This window comes from Penicillium chrysogenum, assembly GCF_028827035.1.
Source record: "Penicillium chrysogenum strain IBT 35668 chromosome Unknown utg000004l_segment0_segment0, whole genome shotgun sequence".
Lineage (NCBI taxonomy): Eukaryota > Fungi > Ascomycota > Eurotiomycetes > Eurotiales > Aspergillaceae > Penicillium > Penicillium chrysogenum.
In genome coordinates, this window is record NW_026622752.1 from 2,425,047 (window position 1) to 2,447,585 (window position 22,539).

The window sequence follows — 22,539 nt, forward strand, 5'->3', positions numbered from 1 at the left end:
CTACCAGAAAAAAAGTATCTCTTCACCATTGAGATTATATCGTACAAGGGATGTCGCCGGGGAGTGGTCATGTCGCATGTTTCCCGAATATAGTCCTGAGACTGCGAGAAAAAACTGTGTTTACTGGCGCATTGGCCGGAGGGGGCTCTGTCGGGGGAGCATCATTGGGGGTCCCCGAGCACGGAGCCAGGCATCGTTTTGAGGTCCTTCAGAGCGAATGACGCTACCGATGGACATGAAGAGTCTTTGAAGAGAACTCCATTAGCCAGATATTCTCAATCAAACTAGTATAACTTCCAAGCTCAAGGAGACAGTCAACATACCCGAAAGTGGCACCTGAACCCAGCATGTACTTGCCCAGAGTCCGCATGACACCGTTGGGGCCAGCGCCATACTGAAAGATCGTCACGGTTCCTGCTCCCAGTTAGCTTATCCAGAACGTCTTCATTTGGGGACTGAATGGGACAAACCAATAATGAAGCCCATGATGCCACCAACAGCTGAGAGGGGAGCTATGTTAGCTAAAAGCTAGTACACAAGGCTCGGTTGTTTTGCGATCACATACTGGAACCCATCATACAGCCCATTTTCACTAAGAATCAGTCAGCGCATTTGGTCCACATACATCTAGCTCCCCAAGTAACAAGAACATGAAGCGGATGATCTATATCACTGGGTTGTAGATGACATACTCTTGTCAAAGGTTGAGGGAGCACCCCCTGGGCCCGCCTGAGCGGGAGGTCCAGCAACCACAGGCATAATGAAAAACTAAGAGAAAGTTTGTCAATTAAATTAAAAACAGCAGGTAACAGCTCCGAGCTGAATGAGATATCCCGTTGTGAGGGTCAAGGAACGAGCTCTTTTTCCTCCCCGGCTTGATGCTTCTCCGCCTTAGTCACGTGAACCCCCAACGGGCTTTAAATCGCACACGTGCCTGTATGGCACGTGACCTATTTTGCCTGGCGGCGTCAAGGGAGTAGGAAATGAATGGCCCTCTTGCGCTCTTGCCTGGGTTCCCTCATGGCAACTATCCTCGATCTCTGATTTATTTTCCGTTACATCTTTTAAAGGGCTGCCTGAAGCCTGCGCCGAGGCGGCAGTCCCCGTCTTGTGCTTCTGTCATTGCTCTGGCGTGAGACCGGTCGCTCACGATTTCCGACCTCCACACAACTCCTTGGCCTTTGAAGCACCTATTTTATTCAGTCTTAAATATCTCTCAGTACACAATTCAGAAGTGAGTTTACTCTCCTCTCCAAATATACAACAGTTTTTGTGGGGTCGAGGCAAGACCTCGACCTAAGGAGTCAATTTATTTGTCTCTCCCCAAACAGCACTAACGCGACCGTCTTGATTTTAGTCGGGCGACTAAAGCTCCAATCACCCTTGCGCGCATTCAATATCCCCAACCCTCGGACATAAACCAGCATTACTAGACGTCTTCTTTTCACCCTTCAGACTATCTCAGAATACGGCCCCTTTTACAATTCGCAACCGTGGACGCGCTCCGTGCTCCGTCTAGATATCCCATTCCCTTAAACCATTCGCATCCTTCTCCATGACGGCTGTGGCATCTCCGCCTAGTGTCGAATCGGGGTCTCGCTTGGGATGGTACAGTTCTAGTAACGGAGGAGAAGGAGCTCTGTCTTCAGTGAATGCGGACGACGTGTCACGGATGTTCATGCCACGGAAACACGTTCAACGCTCAAACTCCTCGTCATCTCTGGGGTCGAACTCTTCGACTTCCTCCACATCTACTGTGGCCGCCCCTTCCCAAGATACCCATGCCGCGCAGAATTCCGCCAGTGAGTCAGATAATTGGTCGTCATCCAAAAAGAAGCATTCGAAGAATATCTGGCCTAGCTCGAAATCTGAGCCAGTATCAGGGGTAACGAACGCGCGGTCTCAGGCAGTGCCTGCTTTCACCTCGGGACCAAGTGCATCGTCGACAATGTCCGCAATGCATCAGCCTCCGAACATCGTCCCATCGCAACAGATGCCTCAGTCATCGCAGCAGAATGGCGTCCGTGCACCGACCGGCCCGCCCTCGGAAAACCCAGCAATTTTGATTCTATTGCCAACGAACGGTACCTTTGATAGGAAACAGATCAATGTACCATACTACCCCGAGGTCCTGCGGATCGGGCGACAAACAAATGCCAAAACAGTCCCCACACCTCTCAATGGATTCTTTGACTCCAAAGTTCTCTCTCGACAGCATGCCGAGGTATGGGCTGATAAGTCTGGCAAAATCTGGATCCGAGACGTCAAATCCTCAAACGGCACATTTGTGAACGGCCACCGATTGTCTCCTGAGAACCGGGAGTCAGAGCCGCATGAGCTGCGAGAAGGCGATACCCTAGAGTTGGGCATTGATATTGTCAGCGAGGACCAGTCCACCATCGTCCATCACAAAGTCTCGTCTAAGGTTGAGCATGCCGGAACATATGGCGCTACCCCTAGTATCCTTGATCTGAACTTTGGGGACTTGGATCCTGCCTCCGGGGGCGGCCTTCTCCCTTCTCCCCTGAGCCAACCGCTTTCCCATATGCGCGGTCGAGCCGGTAGCAACACTAGTAACAGAAGTGCCCAGAGTGTTGCCAGCAATCAGCTCAATGCTTTACACCAACAACGGCAGATGAACTACTGGAACTCGCCAATCTCCATCGAACAGGTTGTCAAGCGGCTTACGGTACGAATCACAATTTCCAAACCTTAATACTACATATGGCTGACTCTGTTCTAGGGCGAACTGAAATCCGCAAAGCAACAAACAACAGATCTTTCTCAAGCAGATGAATTTTTGACGACGATCATGAAACCAGGATATGCAGAGAAAGAAAAGCTTATCAAGCCCTCTCCTTTGGAGAACAATGCCCATCGCCAGATGAACGGCCGACCTAAAATGCCTCGAGTCGACTCCTTTTCAAGATTCTCGGAACCTCCCGCTCCTCCTCCTCAGCAGCCTCTACCGGAGAAACCAGATGCGTTGTCACGAAGCGCCTCGGAGTCGTTCTCGCCGCTGAAGCGCAGCGATACGGAAAAGCCGAAGAGCGGTACCGGTTCCCCTGTCTCCCGTGATTCCAGTCAGATCTTGAATCTCATTGAGGCGCTATCTTCTGCCAAGCGAGAGATTGAAACTCATGGAACACGTGTCAAGGAACTAGAAAATCTGCTATTCCAAGAGCAGGCTGCTCGCAAATTGGCAGAAGACAAGGTCAATGAATTAGAAATGCGCTCATTGGATGTTGAAGAAGTCAAAGTCGAGAACGGCATTGTTCCGCCTTCAGAGAATGGCGCAGGCGCAAACAAGGAGCAGGATGATACAGAAGCAACCGTGCAGGTCAACGGACTCCATCCTTCGGAGACCCCCCGCTCCTGGAGACAGCCAGGCGGATGCTCCTGTGGAAGACAAGACTGCTGAACTTCAGACTCGCTTGGAAAGTATGATGGAGGAGATGGCAGAAATGAGAAAACAAATGGCATCCTTCAAAGATCGCGCCGAGAAGGCTGAAGATGAGACCATGGAGTCTCGCAAGTCGTTGAATGAAATGATTGAGACATTGCGCCAGGAACGCGCCGAGAAGGCATCAGCCACGGCGCTTGACAAGAAAAAATGATACGCATGACCGCGAGCCAAGCAATGACTTGGTGGAACAATCGCTTACGAGCGACGCCTCTTTACCGGATCCCAAGATGAAGACTCCGTCGATGCAGGGCTTCGATCCGGTCACCTCGCAAAACAAGGACATGGATGCTGCAGCTGCAGCCACAACCTTTGCAACACAACACCATCGACACAACTATGTGGAAGAAGCAAGTCCTTATGCCTCTATGTTTGGCGTGGTCTTATTAGGAGTAGGCCTGATGGCCTATCTCAACGGTTGGCAAAAGATGGACAAATAAACCGGCTTGGCCTCGTGTGCTACTTTCTGGGGTTCCCTGTTCTTTTGACGGCCATTTCTATTGCATAGGCCCTTTGCATTGTTTCAACTTCCCCTATCTTTCTCATCAAATTTCAGTTTTCGCCAGTCACGACTTTCTGGTGATAAATGTCTCGGTTCTTCTCTCGGCTGAGGACCATTTTCTTGTTTTCATACTCGGAGCATTTTTCCGTTTAGCCCACACTGTCTCTTTTATCTCACGAATTTTTTGATGACTCTTTTCTCGAGATCCCTCTCAGGGATCTCCTTGGTCGTCTTTTTGACGTCTGTTCCTCCCCCTCTTTCGTGCCATCTCCTTTTTCTTCGTTCTTCTTCTACCTCCTACTATGTTACTATTAGCCTGTCGCCCTCTTGGGAGTCGACATCCCTCTTTCTCTTTTGTCTGTACATGATGGGGAAATCAGGATACGTTCATGACTTGCAGCCTCTCTTTGAAACGTTTCGTTTCATGAAGGGTTTTCAGGCATTATCATTCATCATGTCATGTCAGCACAGGGCTTTGTGAGCGTATCAGGAGTTTTTATTCGTACTATTTCGTTTTCTATTCATGCCATTTGTTTCTCACTGGCAGATTCGATGATTCAGGTTCCCTCTTCTAAACCTTCTTTCTTTTAATTGGAGTAGTACTGTTACCCTATAGTCCTGTCTCTCTCTCATTCTTCATACAAGTCTGTCCAGCATCTACAGCGCGTCGGGATGATAGGGTGGAGCATGCGCTCTGGGTAGGTCAGAGTTTGTTTCTCAAGGACAAAATCTCGATGTACATGATTTTGTGCTAGGCTAACAACCTAAGGACAAACGAATCGTTCCTTTCCTGATCTTGCTCAAGGGCTTCCAAGCCTGTGTAATGTGAATATTGCCCCTGTAGGGTATTTCGTACTGGGTCTATGCAAGTGATGAAGGGTGGTTAGAGGAGCCCTCGATCGGGCTTGGGGTTTGACTGCTTCCACCAGCACCACCAGGACAGGAATTCAGGTTAAAAGTCCTTCTGAGCTGGGTCACTGGGTGGTAACCATGAGCATTCCGTTTGGACCATAGGGACTCAGCAGGATGTGCGGGCACGCAGTGTCCTAGCTGGCAATTCTGGGCTCGGCCACAGGCTGATGACAATGGCTATTTCCCAGCCATGGGTGTGGAGTTTTGCAGTTGAACATCCTCAGATCAGCAGACGATGGTCGTGCAATCGAATTACCGACTATCGTAGTGGTGGTTTCTGTCGGAGTGGTCGTGGGCGAATTCACTTGAGGCTGACGGCGACCTCAACCATTTTAATCCACCTCGTCCGGCTCTCGGGGAGCTCGGCGTCGTCTTCTGCCGCGGCGGCCTGGCGTTTCCTCTTCTTTGCGGCTGACTTTGATTCCGGCTTAGAAGGCGCATCTCCCGGGTCATTTTGGGCTTGCTCTTTCTGCTGTTGTCGTTTCTGCTCCTCTTTTGCTTTCATTTCTTCATCCTCAACGATATCATCCACGACAATCACACTTCCCGTGTTGACACGGACTTTGTACTCGGTTTCCTTTTCCTCGAACCATTTGGCTACGTTCAGCGCCTTCTCAATGGCCCGTCCTGTCGCCTTCATGAAAACTTCCTCTCGCCTCTCTGACACCTTAGACAGCTCGTCAAGTATCTGTTTCTCGTTCTTGCGCGTATCCTCAAGGTTTATGTTTGCTGTGGCGCGCTTCTCGGCCTGCAGGAGGAGTTTTTGCACGCGTTTGACAGCGCTCATGAACGGCGTGGACTTCGAGACGTAGACAGTTTTGGGTACCGAGGCACCAGCATACGGGGAGGCAACTGGTGCATGAGGTATAGGGCGCTTCTCGACCTTGGCATCTTTTATCTAAGAGTCAGCGTTTGTGCATTGGCCGTTTGAGCCTAGGCATTCGGATGGGAAGGCTCACGTTTTGGGAGCCTGATGAGGTCTTTATTCTTTTTCTCAAATTGGAGCTTTTTCTCCAGTACTCCCTTTGCCATGGCTGATACGAGCCTTGCACGAATGAAAAGTTGCAGAGTCAAGTCAAAGGATTGAAGCTGTGCGCCTTATCGTCTTCCTTTTTCTGCCAGGCTAGAGGATGCCCGCCTGCCGCCCGCACCGCGATATGACTTGCTTATATAATCATTATTAAACCCGGAGGCCTGCCCAATCGGGAAGCTATTTGATGCCTACCTAGCTCTACCAATTCGACGTCAGCAACTTGGTTGATCCAACAACCAGATCTATGCACTTGTGTGTGCGCTCGAGCGTAAAAGAGAATACCAAGTGACCGTGACCCCCGCGGGCAAAGCTACGGAATGCTGGCGGTGTGTTGCAGACCGGTGCTGTCCTGCCTATCGCCTACGGGAAAAGATCTTCAAATTACTGAGCTGCATTAAAGACGTTGACAGAAGTAGTTGCTCAACTGGTATCACGATCCAAGCGAAAAGCATCGCAGTGAGCACAACGTGGGACTTGTCTACCTAGATACCGCAACACGGTGTTCATTAGGCAATTACAGTCACATAGGCGAAAATGGGAAGCTGGAGTCCGGTTCTAATCTTTCCATATAGCACTACTGTTAACTGCCCTTTCAGAATTCGCTAGGTGCACATACGACTCTTCCTTCAATGAGCTAGCTGCCGATGGCACTGATCGGAGCATGCCTGCTGTGAAGCAATAGGCTGGGCTTGGAATCTTTGGACAATAGTTGTGTTTGGAAAGGGTAGCCTGGATATGCAGTATAGTCATGATCATCCACCCGGGTGGGCCGAAATTCCTTTTAATCGGATGGGGCTTCCAGATCCGGGAACACACCCTGTCGCCGAAATTACACCTACACCGGGTTGCTGCATTTCGGAGAGAAGATGGTCCCTCATCACCACTTCAAGAGACTAGTGAGCTCCGGGCTGCAAATCTCGAACGGCGATGAGCAGTGTGGTCTTTGCTATGATTCTGAATGAGGCTTCTGACCAGGTGACCCCGGTGGCTTCCCGACTTGTGTGACTATCCCGACGGAGTACGGAGTCCTCCGTACAATTGAGATAGCCCAATTAGAGGCCTATTCAAATTCAGGACGCAGTTAATGTGTAAAGGGGCTCTTTGTACAATATGGTTTAAAGTGGAGAATATTGATATGAACAGGTAGCTGCTCCTATATTTGTAGATACTCAAAGGGCAGGGCCCCTGGGCATCTTGTCCAATATCATTAATACGGAGTATGTTGTAGGTGTTTTCTTAATATTGCTCAGGGGCAAAGGTCAAGTACTCCGGATCAAAGCTTCTAAAGCACCATTGTCGTCATCTCGGTACCGAGACGGAAAGGGTCCAAGTGTGTTGACCCGAGTCGTTGGTAGCCGGTAACTAGCAATATCCCATGTAGGTATAACATACATAGTACGTACTCCATAAAGGTGATGATGAAATGATCATCATGAGAGCCCCTCAATGATCTGGCAAGTTCCCCTGAGGCTGATTGACGTACTTCTCCGTACGGAGTACTTCATCCTCCGTGCGGAGTACGGAGCATACAAAATTGGAAGCACACAAAGGTGGTGACGATCAATGCGTCTGGGCTTGATAGATCGACATTCGCCTCGAGCTGAAAACTGGTCAGGTGATGCTCGGCAAACTAATTTGGGAAGGTCCCGAAATTGGTGGAATTGTGGGTCAACTGCGCAGTGTCATGTTCTTTTGTTTCGCTTGTACGGAGTACTATGTATCGATCACGAAAAAGAGTCCGGATATGTGCATGCTTGATCTTTGATCCTCGATTTTAGGGATCAAATTAAGTGGATGCAGCTAATCATCCCCAAACCCTGGAGATTTCAAAGTACGGAGTAGACCTATCATCAGTAAACAAAGAACGCCTTAGGCAGGTTCCGCGCCTCAGGCACCTAGGGCATAGAAGACGGCCCGCTCGACTTGGACAGTCAACCGTGGTATAGGAGTTAGTCAACCGTGGAAGGTGCATGTCAAACCATGGATAATGTCTATAATTGCAGCTGTTTATATTGATCTGCAAATGAATGATTGATCTCTTCAAGCCCCGAAGACTATCACGGCTTTTTGCCTACAACATATTGGATATCAAGTTTGGTATCTCGTTCCGTGTGACTGCTCCAAAGGCATCATTTTTGAGTGGATCCAACCCAAGGCAACGGTCATAAGTGGTTTTATCACCGGGGAAGTTTGGAGGTACTGACACTGTTGTACTATTGCGTATGTACTTTGTTCAGGGCCCCACAGGCGATCGCAGCCAACATAATCGTAATCTGATCTGAGAATTATTAATGCAAGGGTTGTTTCTTGAAATAGACAGTGTGGAGGATATTTCGTATGGTACAATAATAGTTACGCAGTTCTATGTGTATGTTGTTTTTAGGTTTTTATCCGGGAGTGAATACAAAAGTACGTGGCCACATGAGCCACAATCTGGAAAGATCTGCTTGTACGACATGCATCGTAGACACAAGCTGAGCAGGATACCTAGCTGAGGCGGAGGCAAATCTCCGAGAAGTCTGTCTTGTGATTGACCAGTCCTATTCTGCATAAAAAGTATGACGCTACATATATGAATCTGACAGAGCCAAAACATTCGTTAGACGTAACGGCTCTCCTAGTTCCCGGCCACGATGTTAGAGTTCCGCGTGGATTGGAGTCTTGAATGCAAGACAGCTCTAGCCGTCTTAGGCCGGAAAGGCACGGGGGACGATAATCCAATCATAAATTAGAGCTAGACCCTTTGGCTTAGAACCTACCTGAAGAGGCAAGGTGCTTAACGTAGACGAGTGGAGCCAGAATAGCACCAACGGCTGTCTTTGAAGGATTCAAACCAATTGCAATTCAGACGAATCGGGGCTAACGACATATTCCAGCGGGTCGGTGCAGGTGGAGAAGCCTTAAAAAGCAGAATCCATGGTTCTGGACACGGAGAGAGAGGGGTTTGACTTAATCAAATTAATTAAATTATTAAGTTCTCTGTTTTAGACAATTTAAAAATACAATTTAAATAATTTTGAAATTTTCGTATTTTGTTTTGCGGATTTTTTGCGGTCGAGTCCGTCTCCACCTTTCAGAATGGTCCAGCCATGGGAAACTGCCCGCGCGTTTTTGTATGGGACTCTTCCCCCTCCGCAGAACTATTTCGAACTCTTCTTCCTCGACTCTCCTTGACTTCCCTCCACATTCGCTTGGTCTCATATCCCCAACCACTTTGGCCCTTTATTCGTCTTACGTTCTCTACTCGATCCTTGAAGGGGTTTAAGACGTGTCTCACGTTTCAGGGCCCGGAAGCTAGCCATTGAAGCCGCTTTTTGCGTTATTTGCATACATCAGATCTGGCGTGCAGCTGATCCGGGAGATCCTGCATCGTGATTGGTTTTGCTTCTCGAGGGATATCCTAGAGAGAAAGAAAGTACTCGCCTGCCGCGAAAGCCTTTTTCTTTGTTGGCCTCCTTGGGTGACTCAAAAGTCTTCGGTACTCTAGGGCTGATCCGACCAACCGGGTCCCTCCGTCCATCTTCTATTCCTCTTTGGGCCTATCGGGTTTCAAGCTACCATACCCCCTTGACGGTGTTTGAGCTATCCCAGCCGCCACGACTTACCCGGCTCTTCGGGTCAAACATAACTACTGCGCTTTACCCACTGGACTCGCAGTCTTTTCTTCTCATCACAACTCTCTTTCAACTTATTCCTCCGCACTCTCCTGTCTCGACAACAGTTCCCACACTCCAGTCCTTCAATACCCATAGCATGTCTGCTGACCCCCATTATGAGACACTGGATGCACCCGATGGGTCAGCATTGACGTGGATCTTTGATCATTGCTTGCGTTACGCCGACAACTACGAAATTTCCCTCCGTGCCGCATACGAACTCAATTGCCAGAGCACAATGGCGCCTTCATTTGTTCTTAAGTCACCATCCTTCTTCCGCAATTCCGTCTTTACCAAAAACGCTCGTAACTCCCAGTCTTCTCTCGACCCTCCTACTTACGACACGAATGCCGAATTCCGTGCCTGTTTGAGCAAGACTGTCGCCGAATTGTCTTCTCAACCCTGCTCGCTCCCTCCGAGCTTCATTCTCTCCTTTGTGCGCCGCTGCTTTTGTCTGGAACTATCCGATGTCGACTTTGCCCAGGCTTTAACTGCTCTTGATTACATTCGAGACCTCCAAGGTCGCTGGAAAAAGGAGATCGATGCCGCTTTCAATCGACTTAATATTACTGCCCAGGATGCGAGTCACCCTCAGAATTCGAAGCTTGCTCGCAGTTTCCCTAACGTGTTGGTCTGGTACAAAGACATCAGCAACAAGGCACGCATGATCGATTTCCTGTACACTCAGGTCTACGTTGGCCTGCGTCGCTGGGTACGTTTATCCCGAGATTCAAATAGCGAGTAGTTCTGCATCTAACATTTCTTTCTCAGGTTCTTGTCAATCAGATGATGCTCGAGCCGTTCGACAAAGCCAACTGCCTTGCTCTACTTAACACTCTACTGCCACCTCTTCACCGAGGCAGCTCTACCCCAACACAGCAGTTGTCGGTGGGCATCCTCGCGAATCATCGTGACACATTCTTCAAATTCATTACCACCTACGAGTCTGATCCTTCAATCCTGGAGCCTATCATGAAGCAAGGCGCTCGACCTGGTGAGGAGAATGGATGGCCTGCATTGTATGACGCCATGGACCGATATTTGAACGCTGTTCTCGAGATGATCGACGAGTGTGTTTTGATCAACGAGCCTTGCCAGATTAGCAAGTCCGGCGTGCAGCGCCGTACCGACTCGGGCATCAGCTTCGGCCCCGATTTCGGGCCCTGCCCTGCTAGCTCCCCCTCTTCGGACACAGAAAAGCCGCTTCCCCATTTCCCAGAACCGAACGCAGGCACTAGCAAGCATGGTTCGCTCCTGGAACGATTTGCCTCCTTGTCATCATGGGGCAAGAAGAAGGACCCTAAGAAGGAGGAGCAGAAGGAACGGCAGAGGGAGTTTGAGCGCAGTCTGAAGAAGATGCAGTCCCGCAGAGAATTAAACAGTCGGGCTAGCAGCACCAAGACATCAGCCAAGTTCAACGGAAAGATTTCCTTCGATTTGACCGACGATAAGCGCCGGCGTTTGATTGATGAAGCCGAAGCTCGCAAGGCTGAGGCGGCCCGAAGCATTGGCCAGGCCATTTAATCCCAACATCTCTGCAATTTTTCCCTACAAAGGCAAACAAAAACAGCAAACCAGCAAAAAAAGGAAAAAAGAAGGGACAAAAGACAAACCCACAATGAAAAAGCAAAGCCAAGAGGAGACTGAACACACTCCTCACATTTCCCTTGATTTCTTTACATTCGACTCGGTCATCCCTTGCACTTTCATCCTCGCTACAGCCGTCCCCCTGCGAGCACAAACCCCAGAGGAAGCCTCTGCTTCCAACTTTGCCAATTCCAGGCCTCTGTTATGCAGAGCCAGCCGGGCTGCATTTGCGTGACTTACCTTAGGTGTTTCGGAACAAAAAAAAGGCGTTAGGGGAAGCATATGGGGGTGGTGATTTACGACTTAATGTCTTTACGATAGCGTCCAGTTCATGGATTTGAACTCAAAATTATTATTATCTTTATTATTATCATCATCATTTCTCATCCGGTAGATAATGTAGAATCTCACAACCGTAGCCAATGCAATGCAACTCACGGAGTAGAGCAGTCGACATGTATACCTCGGATATTGCGCTAGTTGCCGCTCAGTCCACCGTAGAAGCTGCGATAAGATATCCAAGTGTCCAGATCAGCCGGTTCATCCTCGATCTCACCACCGTCTTTGTTAAAAGTTCTGGCTCATTTGGCCCGTGATGCTTGTAAATGGATTGACCTGCATCTTTGCTAATTAGGGAAGCCTGCACCGCACCACATACGACTCGTCCGACACGAGGCTGTCCCCTATACCATACAACAGATATACACAACTGCCCTCCCACGTTGCATTGCGCGATAATGAGGGTCTCCGTGGGACCTCACATTTCCTGGCGGTGGTACGCCGCCGTCGGAGTTCTGCTACCAGGCCTGATTGCCAATGCTAGCCCAGCTGTGAACGTGGCGCTTCAAGCCTCCTTCGACTCGGCCCCATACCTCGTCGAGCTTCTGTACGTTCTACATTGAGTGGTCTCTCGCCTGTAATAGGCTTGTCTATATGAGGAAGGCTAATGAATTCACTGCAGGGAGTCTGCCGCCGAAGAAAGCCCCACCTCCTATTTTCCTTTGTTGGATCGCATCGCCGACGGGACGTTTGAGGACCTCACAACCGAGAAAGAGCTCTACGACCGCTTCTTGACAGTTTTGAACGATGATGGTCACATACGGACTCCAGAGGGTCTCTCATCGTTCAAACTATCACTTTCGGTCCGATCATCGGCGCCTCGTATTGAGGCGCACTTCCAGTACTATAACACCTCGGTTCAGCAGTCCTTGATGGTGGCCCAAGATGCGGCATGTCCAGTATGGGTCCACTCGGAGGGAAAGCAGTATTGTTCCTCTGCTATGGAACGCGCACAGCAGGATGTTGTGGGAGAATTGTGGGTAGATCTTTGTTTATTGGGTGAGACTCCAATAGCTGACACTGAATTTCTGCCTCAGGGATCCTAGAGAGCTACCATTTGACCGCGTCCTGGGAGATGTATCGCTTCCCCCGGCTGTTCTATATGCAGATGTCGCCTCTCCGATGTTCAGAGATTTCCATGAAACCCTGAGCGACATGGCAAAACAGGGACAGATCTCGTACCGTGTACGCTATCGACCTCCCCAACACTGGATTTCCCGTCCCTTGTTTGTGTCTGGATACGGCGTGGAACTTGCTTTGAAGCGAACGGACTACATTGTTATTGATGACCGTGATGCAGAGCAGCTCGAAGATAAGGGCGCTAAAAGTCTTCCAGCTGACCCGGATGAGATGAAAGAAGATGCTCCGGATGACCTCCGGCCTCTGTCTTCCTCTGAAGTGACCCGCCTAGGCTTGAACTCTGCCAGCTATGTTATGGACAGTTCTGATCCTTTGGGGACATTGATCAAGATGTCCCAAAATTTCCCGAAGTATTCATCCGTAGTAGCTGCCCACAACTCCACTGGGGAAATGGCCCAAGAGATACGCCACAACCGGTTAAGAATGCTCCCTGGTGGTTATAATGCCATGTGGATCAACGGTGTACAAATGGACACACAGCAGATTGACGCATTCTCACTTCTAGAACATCTACGTCGAGAAAGGAAATTGATTGAGAAATTCCGTGGTCTGGGTCTCTCTGCGGATGATGTCGTGAAGTTACTGTCACACCGACTCCTCACTGAAGCCCAAGCTGGTGGCGAGGAGCAACGGTACGACTACCGAGACAATTTGGAAGGGAACCAGGTTATCATTTGGATGAACAATCTGGAGAAGGACCCTAGATACGAGTCCTGGCCTGGTGATCTCGAGGCGGTTAGTATCGTAAGGCTATTGGACTGGATACATATTAACATAATTCTAGTACATGGCTGGTTCTTACCCGGGACAATTGCCCCCTGTGAGCCGAGATTTGCACAATGTCGTCGTGTCTATGGACTTTTCTAACCCGGAACACATGATGCTTGCTGCTGGAAATCTGCACGCATTCATCAAGCGAGGAATTCCTGTGAGATTCGGCTTGGTGCCTACCACCTCATCGCCCGAGTCCATTGCGCAGCTGAAGGTAGCGCATTACCTTTTCGATGCCTATGGCATAGATTCTCTGGTGCAGTATTTCGAAGAGCTTGCCTCAAAAGGCAAAATGGGCTTCCCAGACAAATCATGCTTCCAGTCTGCGACTAGAGGGCGTGACCTCGTTGATGAACATGAAGCTCTATCTCTTGATCAAGTCCTGAAGAGCGAGAAGTACAACGCTCTAGTGTCCCAGACGGCTGCTTACCAGCGTCGGTTGAGTCTTACCGGCGACGCACTTCAATTCTTGGTCAACGGTATCCCCATCCCCCGAGAAGGCAACTGGATGCAGGGAATGAGCATGCAGATCAGCAGAGACTTGAAATTGATCCAGCAAGGCATCGTAGAGGGAGTTTTCGAGGAGGACGCGTGGCTTCCGGAGTTCTTCCTGGCTGGCGCATTTGAGAGACGCAATACTTTCCTCATGCCCGAGGATCCCAAGAGCGTCCGGATTGTGGACATCGCTAGCATCATTGCGTCGAATGAAGATGTATTGAGCAAGATTCCTCGTGTCCTCTCAGACAAGGCAACCCTGGAAAGCGCTCATATGATGGTTGTCGGTGATTTCGAGTCAGAGGCGGGTGTGAAACTGCTTAGTGATGCCCTCAATCTTCGAAAGGAGAACGGTGACGTGGAGATTCTGATGCTGCACAATCCATCAGACCCCGAGGATGATGTTTCCAAGAATCTCGTTGCTCTCTATCTATCGCTTGCAAAGGGGGAGACCATCGACCAAGTACTGGCTAAAATCGCATCCGGTGATCTTGATGCTGAAAGCCTAGAGTCTGAAGCCCAAAAGATCTCTACCATTCAATCTTTGCACCAAACTGTGGCCAAAGAACTTGGATTCAACCCTGGCATCGAGGGACTTGTTGTCAATGGGAGGGCAGTCGGCCCCATTGAGAAGGAACATCCTTTAAGCGTGGAAGAAATGAGCCAACTGATCACCTATGAACGAGTGAAACGGCTTGATTCGGTTGCAACGGCTGTTCGCGAACTCGGATTCGACGATAAGATCTCAAACCCGCTCGATTTTGCCAAGCTGACCTCGCTTGTGGCTATTTCCACCATCTCGGATGTCCCCGAGGGTATCTTCGAAAACACTCCTGATTTCAGAATGGACGTGTCCAGCAAATGGAGGACGGAGCATTCTGTTATCACGGTTTCTAGCTCCGATGATCCCACAATCCAAGTTGGTGTTAGTCTTGACCCGGCATCTGAGGTTGCTCAGCGATGGTTGCCGATTCTGAAGGTTCTCTCTGAACTCTCTGGCGTTCAGCTGAAGGTTTTCTTGAACCCGAAGGAAGAGCTCACGGAGCTGCCAGTCAAGCGGTTCTACCGTTATGTCTTGGAATCTGAGCCATCCTTCACGGACGAGGGGGCTCTGGCTCGGCCACAAGCATCCTTCACTGGCGTGCCAGTCGAGGCACTGCTGACCCTAGGCATGGATGTGCCGTCATCTTGGCTCGTAGCACCTAGTGAATCAGTCTATGATCTGGATAACATCAAGTTGAGCTCAGTCAAGTCTGGTACTGACGTTGACGCCATCTACGCTCTTGAGCACATTCTGATCGAGGGCCACTCTCGTGATCTTACAACGAAGACTGCTCCCAGAGGTGTCCAGCTTATCTTGGGCACCGAGAACAACCACCATTTCGCTGATACCATCATCATGGCTAACCTGGGATACTTCCAGTTCAAGGCACAGCCAGGCTTGTGGCAGATTAACTTGAAGCCCGGCCGCAGCGAGAAGATCTTCAAGATCGATAGCGTCGGCGGTCTAGGATACCGCCCGCAGACCGGTGATGAAAACAACGAGGTTGCTCTGCTGTCTTTCCATGGTCGGACGCTGTTCCCTCGCCTGTCGCGCAAGCCAGGCCACGAGGAGGAAGATGTTCTCGAGATAGGAGTTCAGCAAGGCTCAGACTATTTCTCCAAAGGGCTCAACTTTGCATCCGGTGTCCTCTCCAGTGTTGGTCTCGGGTCCAAGGGCGGAGGCGAACAACACGCCGATATCAACATCTTCTCAGTAGCAAGTGGACATCTCTACGAACGCATGTTGAACATTATGATGGTCTCCGTGATGCGGCACACCAAACACAGCGTCAAATTCTGGTTCATCGAGCAATTCCTCTCCCCCTCCTTCCGCGCCTTCCTCCCTTCCCTCGCCCGCGAATACGGCTTCTCCTACGAGATGGTAACATACAAGTGGCCACACTGGCTGCGCGCCCAGAAAGAAAAGCAACGCGAGATCTGGGGGTACAAGATGCTCTTCCTGGACGTACTCTTCCCCCTCTCCCTGGACAAAGTAATCTTCGTCGACGCGGATCAGATTGTACGCACAGACATGTACGAGCTAGTCACCCACGACCTCCAAGAAGCGCCCTACGGCTTCACGCCGATGGGCGACTCCCGAACCGAAATGGAAGGCTTCCGCTTCTGGAAACAGGGCTACTGGTCCACCTTCCTCCGCGGCAAGCCCTACCACATCTCAGCGCTGTACGTCGTTGACTTGAAACGCTTCCGAGCGCTTGCCGCGGGCGACCGCCTGCGCGGCCAATACCAGATGCTCTCTTCGGATCCGAACAGTCTCAGCAATCTCGACCAGGATCTGCCTAATCACATGCAGCATCACATTCCCATCCACAGTCTGCCGCAGGAGTGGCTTTGGTGTGAGACTTGGTGTTCCGATGAGGATCTGGATGGAGCGAAGACTATTGATCTTTGTAATAATCCTCTTACCAAGGAGCCTAAGTTAGAGAGGGCTAGGAGGCAGGTTCCTGAGTGGACGGTCTATGATGATGAGATTGCGGCGTTGGCGAGTCGCGTTGCTGGCGAGCAGGCTGCTGCTGGGGTTGAGTTTGTGCAGACTGGGGACCGCAAAGATGAACTATAGTCGACCTGGTGGGTTCCATTCGAGAAAGCGATTGCATTTATGATTATACCTGTTGCATTTATCGGGATTGAATATTGAATCTCCTTTGTAAACGGCGCCATCAAGGCACAAAATCATCTTACGTTTTGTTTTCCGTTGGTAGAATGCGGTGTAACTCTTCCATTGGGCGACATGATCTTGTTACTCACTATTCTGTTGTACTTTTATGAACTGAACCGGAGGACTTCGAGTGGGAGACTGATCAAGTTGGAGAAGCAATTCAGAACTTCCTCCCCTTTGCGCAGGCCGTGACTCCCATGTTGAACACAATTACAATTGGATCCTATTAGATCCTTTGGTATCGGAGAAGAGGGTGATATTGATCCAGAGGATTCCATGGGGGCTAGATCATCGTGCGAGAAGCTTGGGCTGGGTATAGACATCAGTATGATTCAGTATAATCTCTCCCTGGGACTCTGGACGACGCACAGGGGACTTCAAGAAGGATCTGGAGAGATTTATCAAATTATTAGTCTAGAACTTAGATTCTTCAACTGCTCAGTCAATCAGACTTACATTCACCATGCACCTCGACGTCTCTGTAGACCTCCCGAGGTACTCTTTTTGACAAGACTGCCATAATCATGGATAACTATTATCGGATCGAATTGTTATTTTTGTTCTAATATCCTCTTGTCGATCACATTGCCACCTTGCGAGACTACTAGACAGTAGAATACCTGGTTTCATATAGATGGCAGGTTTAGAAGTAAAAGACAGATGAGACATACTACGTGTGTGCGCAAAAGTCAAAGCTACCTCTTGTGTCCGTCGCTTGAAATTATCGGAAAAAAAGAAAAATCCTTAATAATATTTTAAGTAACAGAGTACCTATATACCGTGCAGCGAAGCGGAAATACCACAGGGAAAGAAGTAAAGGATAAAAAGCGCGCAAGTCATAGTCGCAAGCTGCAGCAAGTCGCATATTGAGGAGTGATTAGGTACACTGAAGTCATTTATCTTCTGTTACGAGTGGAAAGGCATTTCTGGAAAAGTGGTCATATTCATCCTTTTCACAGGCCCTCGAATTCTATATATATATGTACCTGTATGTACCAGATTCTAGGCCACACATGCGGATTCCTCGATCGGGGTGCCGCTGCTTTATGAGGTATCTCACAGCACAGGGTGATACTCACCTGGGCAGTGACCATGGGCACCTGGGCACTTAATTGTACTTTTGTAAGCAGTCAGATGATAAAATAACTAACTACATAGGGTTCATTAAGTATTTACCCACCCTGTTTTCCCACCAAAACTGACCAACTTTGGACCTTATTCTCTCAATAAATTCATATTGTAATAACTTTTTAGATAATTTTTAATAAAAATTTATTATCAGATTAACAAAATATCTCTTTCCGAATAGTCCAATATATATAGCTATGGAATGGTAACTGATTAAAATGTAAATATCAATATAAATCCCCATTATATATAGTGGCTCCCATACTAAACTCGCGATTAGAATCTTTTGTCTAACTTTGAAAATTGACTACTCTCTATCAAAAATACTTACTGATATAATCTATAATATATTACCTTAGGTTTGAAATGATAAATAAAAATAAAAAAGAATAAAAATATGTTACAATATAAATTTATTGAGAGAATAGGGTTCAAAGTTGGTCAGTTTTGGTGGGAAAACAGGGTATGGGTAAATACTTAGTGACAGGGTCTGTATTTAGGTAACTTCTCACAGGTAGGTGCCATTTCCTGTTTTACCATTCACCAACCAATAACATCTTACAAGGCTATAATCATATTCTCCACATGATACATATGTTGTAGGACGACATAATATTAATAGTAAAAACTATTGACACAGTGAAATCCCTATTGGCACAGCGCGAGCCGAGGTGGTGCAATGGCAGCACAGCTGCTTGTTGTCGGCCCCCATATTTGTATGGGGGGCCCTGCGGGGCCCAGCAGCGATCCAGGTTCGAATCCTGGCCTCGGTATCTTTTTTCCCTCCCCCCTTTTTTTTGGGTCTTACTGTATTGTCTTGCTTGTCCTTCTACGCTCGCTCGGTATCGCCAATAATTCTACTATCTTCCTCTATCTCGTATCATCGTTGTGACAATCACAAATCATGTTAATCCTTTTTGACCATGGGGCTTGAAAGGAAAGTTGGCCAACCGCGAAACGATCATAGTTATCACCGTATGGGCAACCTCGTGTACTATAGACCCAATGCTACGATGAGCCAATTCAAGCGGATTTCCGATAAGCTTGGGTGATCGTACCCGCTGCCGTGTGACCCACCCACCGCAGGCCTAAAATCCGGTGTATATGTACTTGTAACTCGTATGGAAATTTTCTTCCACTACTCGCTCTCGTAAGAATTGATATCTCAGCAAAACAAGGGTATAAAGAGATGTAGAAAGCAAACAACAGCAAAGGCAATCGCTTGGTTTCATGCGGTTTCACGGCTCATCCGAGTCAGTCTCGTACTTAATGTTGACTGCGCTGCTGTCGTCATCTCCGCCGTCCGAGTCAGATTCATCAACCTCAGCATCATGGTGACTGGCAGATATGTGAGAAGCAGGTGATGGGGGCGGTGGGGACTCTTCAATAACAGAACGAGAGGCTTCTGCCAAAGGGGCAGGGCTGTCGATGGAAGCCTGTTTTTGTTTCTTGGACTTTTTCTTCTTTTTAGGAGGCTCGGCGGCATCTGCATCGCTGCTAGGTGCCTTCGTCTTCTCCTCCTTCCTCTTCTCTTCCTTCCTCTTCCGCTTGCTTTCCTTCCGTGCGGCCTTGTCCTCCTGGGCTTCTCGCTCAATCTGCTCTTGCCTCTCTTTCTCTTGCCGCTCCTTCTCTCGTCGCTCCTTCTTCTCACGCTTCTTCTCCTCCTTGCTCTTTTTAGAAGCCGCGGGAGACGATGGGGCTTCCTTGACGAGACTGGAGGTGGGGTCCTCTTTGTGCTTGCGCTTGGACTTTGACTTCTTAGCCTTTTGGGAGGATTCGGGCAACTCGGGCACAGCCTCCTCGGGCAGTGCTCCGTGATCGGGCTCCGCATTGTCATTGCCATTGGCAACGGGAGACGGTGCTGCCTCATTATTGACGTTTAGGTTCGTGGTACTAGTATTCGTGGCTTCGTCGTCATCGGAATCCTCATTCACGAATTGAGAGCTCTTCCTTTGCACCTCCAATCTCACGTTCCAGTGGGCACTTCTCTTAGCAGCGAGTTTGGGATCGAACACCGCGCCTGGTTGGCCATTGGCCCTCAAGGTCATGACCTGCCTCACGATCTTGCGCCACTTGTCTGCGCATTGTTGTCGAGACCGCATATGGCCCATCTCCTTGCTGATGTTACCCCATACAATGAGACGCTCATCCAGCTCGTACATGTCCTTGCCTGCCTTGCCGGCAAGCATTGGCTTCATAGTAAGCCACGTTGATTCGACGGCATCAAGGAAAATCTTGGTCTCCTCCTCCGACCACGCGCCTTGGTTCATGGTACCCTGGTGCTCGAGCTTATTCTTCCATCGCTGAGTGACATCGTCATCACTGCGCCCAATGAGCTTACCAATGAATGTCCATTTCGGACCATGTTTGGCGTGGAGCTCGATAAGCTCATCGTCTTGTTCCTTCGACCAATCGTGTGCCTTTTGAGCCGAAGCTTGGAAGTGTCGGCGCATAAAGCGGTAGACAGATCGCCGATCACGGTCTGGAACAAGAGCGTAGATCTCGTTCCAAAATTCGCTCTTTGAGATGACGTCCGAGGAAACTGGAAATTCGCCGTTTGCGCCACGCTCAGAATGCTGAACCATCTCGTCGAATTTGACGCTAGAGATACCATGTAAGGTGCAAAAATTGACTTTGTACGTTTCAATTTTTCGCACTTCGTCCGGCGTATAGAAGCCAATTTTCAGGCTATCCTTCTCCCTGGTGCGTGAGCCTCTGACTCCCTTGGTCTTGCCTCCTGGCGGGGTGCTACCCTCGGGGTTGGGCGAGTCAGGAGCTGGGGTTTTCTTGTTGACAGCCACCTGCTTTACAGCGAGCGGTTCCTCTGTAGCCGCTAACTTGGGAGTAGGTTGAGAAGTGGACAAAGTGGAGGCTTCCAAGTCTTCGCCATTCTGTTTGCGAACCTTCTTCGCCGAAAGCTTGGGCTTTGACGGATTGGGTTGACTGGGAGTGGGGGGAACTTCAACAGCAGTTGCAGAAGGGGGTGGGTTGTTTTCTGGTGAAACTGACTCGGCAACAGACTTTTCTGATTTGCGATGCTTCTTGCTCTTTTTCTTGCGCTCGGGTTCAGACTCGCGCTTCCGCTTTGAAGGATTCGACATGTTGGTGTCTAATTCTTGGGAGCGCGTCGTACCATTGACTTCCGTAATTGCTGGCGATAAAGCCTGTGATTCTGAGGAGAGTGACTTCTTTTTATTTTTCTTCGTTCCATCGACCATCGAGGAATTCGGAGTTCCGGGAACTGCCAGGTTGCAGATGTTAGTATCGAATCGCGCGGAGATCAAGTGTTTTCACCAACTGGTATCTCCAAAATCCTCAGGGATTTCGGGGTATGGTTCGGGCTGAGACGATGTATTTCCCATGGCAATGAGACGCGACACTGAGCAGGGAGGGGAGGAGTAGAGGATGCAATAAAAAGGAGAGACCGAGGTTCCTAAAAATTTAGGCCCACGAAGCGCGAATCCGGCAATTGGGGTTCACCGCTGAGGCTGACCGCCTATGCGGGGTTAATCGAGTGCATATCAATGGCTATTGTACTCCGAGGCTGTAGATCTATATTATTGTAGGAAGAGACGGAGTATAATACAAACAATGAAATTATCAAGCCAGAAAGGATTCAAGGCACCAAGGCAACCTGTTCCAAAAGACACGAATCTCAATTAACAAGAACTTTCACACAATGGCCATTGTACAACTTTACTAAAGGGACTCACGCATCCCATAAAATACTATACAATACTGCATCCAGGCGTTTAGCATTTACTCGACACAGTTCTGGCAGGTATCATGCTCATGATTGCATTAATAGTGTACATGCTGGCATAAGGAACAAAAAAAAAAAAATCAACTGTAAGTCATAAAACCCATAATCCAGGTCTTACAGACACCGTCAGGACACAAGTTTCATATCCCTCAGGATTTTCGTCACAAGCTTTTTTTGGTCATGTGGGTGGAGATTTTGCTGATCTGTCTCCTGTAGACAGCGCCCAACTGCGACAGTAACCTTGACAGCACTTTCTGCGGCGTTGGAGCAGTCCACCCACACCTTTCCATTGCGGCCAACTGCAATCTCAAATCCTCCCAAACTCTCCAGCTTCTTTCCAAGTTCAGAAAGCACGACCAGCCCTTCAATCGCATCATTGTGCTCAGCAGAAGAAGAGCTTGCCCGGATCAACCGGGCCGCCATACCAGTCGAAACATCAAATACCATTCCACCTGTCAAGGGTCCCAATCCTCCATCAGCCTTGCCAGTTGCTGGGTTGACACAGGTGAGTTCAACTTCGGCGCCGGCGCCGACTCCCACGGACTGTACTCGGGCATATACCAGCTCGCCTTGCTTCAACATTGGCCTTGTCTTCTTGGATGCTCCCTCAAAAGACAGCTGACCCAGAAGCGCGTGGGCCGTGTGTGGGGTTACCATGCAGTGAAAGAAATCGACGCTGGAGTGGTGGATCTGAGCAATGACGAAGTCGTTGACGGTGGGAATGTATCGGCGGTTCGGGAAAGAAAGGAGCGAGACGGTGTTTCGCTTCGCATCGGTCGTCAACAGACCAGCTTGTGTTGCTGTTAAGACATGACTGGATCCCTTTGAGGAGGGCTGTGATAGGATGCGGAGGCCAGGGCCTAGTCGTAGAGGGTTGGAGTTGTTGGTAGGAAGATGGTCTTGAGGTACCTCATCGCTAGGTAATAGGACAAGTGGGACACTCATGATGCCAGACTGGATAGCTGTATTCTGAGAATAGCCTAAGTGTAAAAGGCTCTGCCGGGAGAGATTCAATGCTCTACGGCTGG

The 22,539-nt window shown here is 49.3% G+C and overlaps 9 protein-coding genes across 9 annotated transcripts; 5 read left to right on the forward strand and 4 right to left on the reverse strand.

Annotated features, from left to right (window-relative positions):
* Nucleotides 1-120: 120 nt before the first annotated feature.
* Nucleotides 121-759, reverse strand: N7489_006859 (MGR2/ROMO1 family protein; the record flags this gene model as incomplete). Its single annotated transcript, XM_056712609.1, has 5 exons — nt 121-244; nt 324-414; nt 471-500; nt 566-592; nt 693-759. The coding sequence occupies 5 exons, from the start codon at nt 757-759 to the stop codon at nt 121-123; spliced, it is 339 nt and encodes a 112-aa protein (XP_056566324.1).
* A 214-nt stretch (nt 760-973) lies between these two features.
* On the forward strand, nt 974-1,300 carry N7489_006860 (uncharacterized protein; the record flags this gene model as incomplete). Its single annotated transcript, XM_056712610.1, has 2 exons — nt 974-1,234; nt 1,268-1,300. Coding segments are annotated over 2 exons (294 nt in total), but the record flags the coding sequence as incomplete, so codon positions are not given.
* Nucleotides 1,301-1,555: 255 nt separating this feature from the next.
* On the forward strand, nt 1,556-3,617 carry N7489_006861 (uncharacterized protein; the record flags this gene model as incomplete). Its single annotated transcript, XM_056712611.1, has 3 exons — nt 1,556-2,689; nt 2,744-3,340; nt 3,390-3,617. The coding sequence occupies 3 exons, from the start codon at nt 1,556-1,558 to the stop codon at nt 3,615-3,617; spliced, it is 1,959 nt and encodes a 652-aa protein (XP_056566326.1).
* A 76-nt stretch (nt 3,618-3,693) lies between these two features.
* Nucleotides 3,694-3,903, forward strand: N7489_006862 (uncharacterized protein; the record flags this gene model as incomplete). Its single annotated transcript, XM_056712612.1, has 1 exon — nt 3,694-3,903. One exon carries the CDS (start codon nt 3,694-3,696, stop codon nt 3,901-3,903), a length of 210 nt encoding a protein of 69 aa, XP_056566327.1.
* A 1,275-nt stretch (nt 3,904-5,178) lies between these two features.
* On the reverse strand, nt 5,179-5,909 carry N7489_006863 (ribonuclease P subunit p20 family protein; the record flags this gene model as incomplete). Its single annotated transcript, XM_056712613.1, has 2 exons — nt 5,179-5,768; nt 5,837-5,909. 2 exons carry the CDS (start codon nt 5,907-5,909, stop codon nt 5,179-5,181), a joined length of 663 nt encoding a protein of 220 aa, XP_056566328.1.
* Nucleotides 5,910-9,663: 3,754 nt separating this feature from the next.
* On the forward strand, nt 9,664-11,090 carry N7489_006864 (uncharacterized protein; the record flags this gene model as incomplete). Its single annotated transcript, XM_056712614.1, has 2 exons — nt 9,664-10,278; nt 10,338-11,090. The coding sequence occupies 2 exons, from the start codon at nt 9,664-9,666 to the stop codon at nt 11,088-11,090; spliced, it is 1,368 nt and encodes a 455-aa protein (XP_056566329.1).
* Nucleotides 11,091-11,890: 800 nt separating this feature from the next.
* Nucleotides 11,891-16,521, forward strand: N7489_006865 (putative UDP-glucose:glycoprotein glucosyltransferase; the record flags this gene model as incomplete). Its single annotated transcript, XM_056712615.1, has 4 exons — nt 11,891-12,039; nt 12,115-12,468; nt 12,530-13,367; nt 13,417-16,521. The coding sequence occupies 4 exons, from the start codon at nt 11,891-11,893 to the stop codon at nt 16,519-16,521; spliced, it is 4,446 nt and encodes a 1,481-aa protein (XP_056566330.1).
* Nucleotides 16,522-18,986: 2,465 nt separating this feature from the next.
* N7489_006866 (MYB DNA-binding domain protein) lies at nt 18,987-21,110 on the reverse strand (the record flags this gene model as incomplete). Its single annotated transcript, XM_056712616.1, has 2 exons — nt 18,987-20,989; nt 21,047-21,110. The coding sequence occupies 2 exons, from the start codon at nt 21,108-21,110 to the stop codon at nt 18,987-18,989; spliced, it is 2,067 nt and encodes a 688-aa protein (XP_056566331.1).
* Nucleotides 21,111-21,637: 527 nt separating this feature from the next.
* On the reverse strand, nt 21,638-22,456 carry N7489_006867 (exosome non-catalytic core subunit RRP40; the record flags this gene model as incomplete). The annotated part of the gene is made up of 1 exon (XM_056712617.1): nt 21,638-22,456. The coding sequence occupies one exon, from the start codon at nt 22,454-22,456 to the stop codon at nt 21,638-21,640; it is 819 nt and encodes a 272-aa protein (XP_056566332.1).
* Between the last annotated feature and the right edge of the window lie 83 nt (nt 22,457-22,539).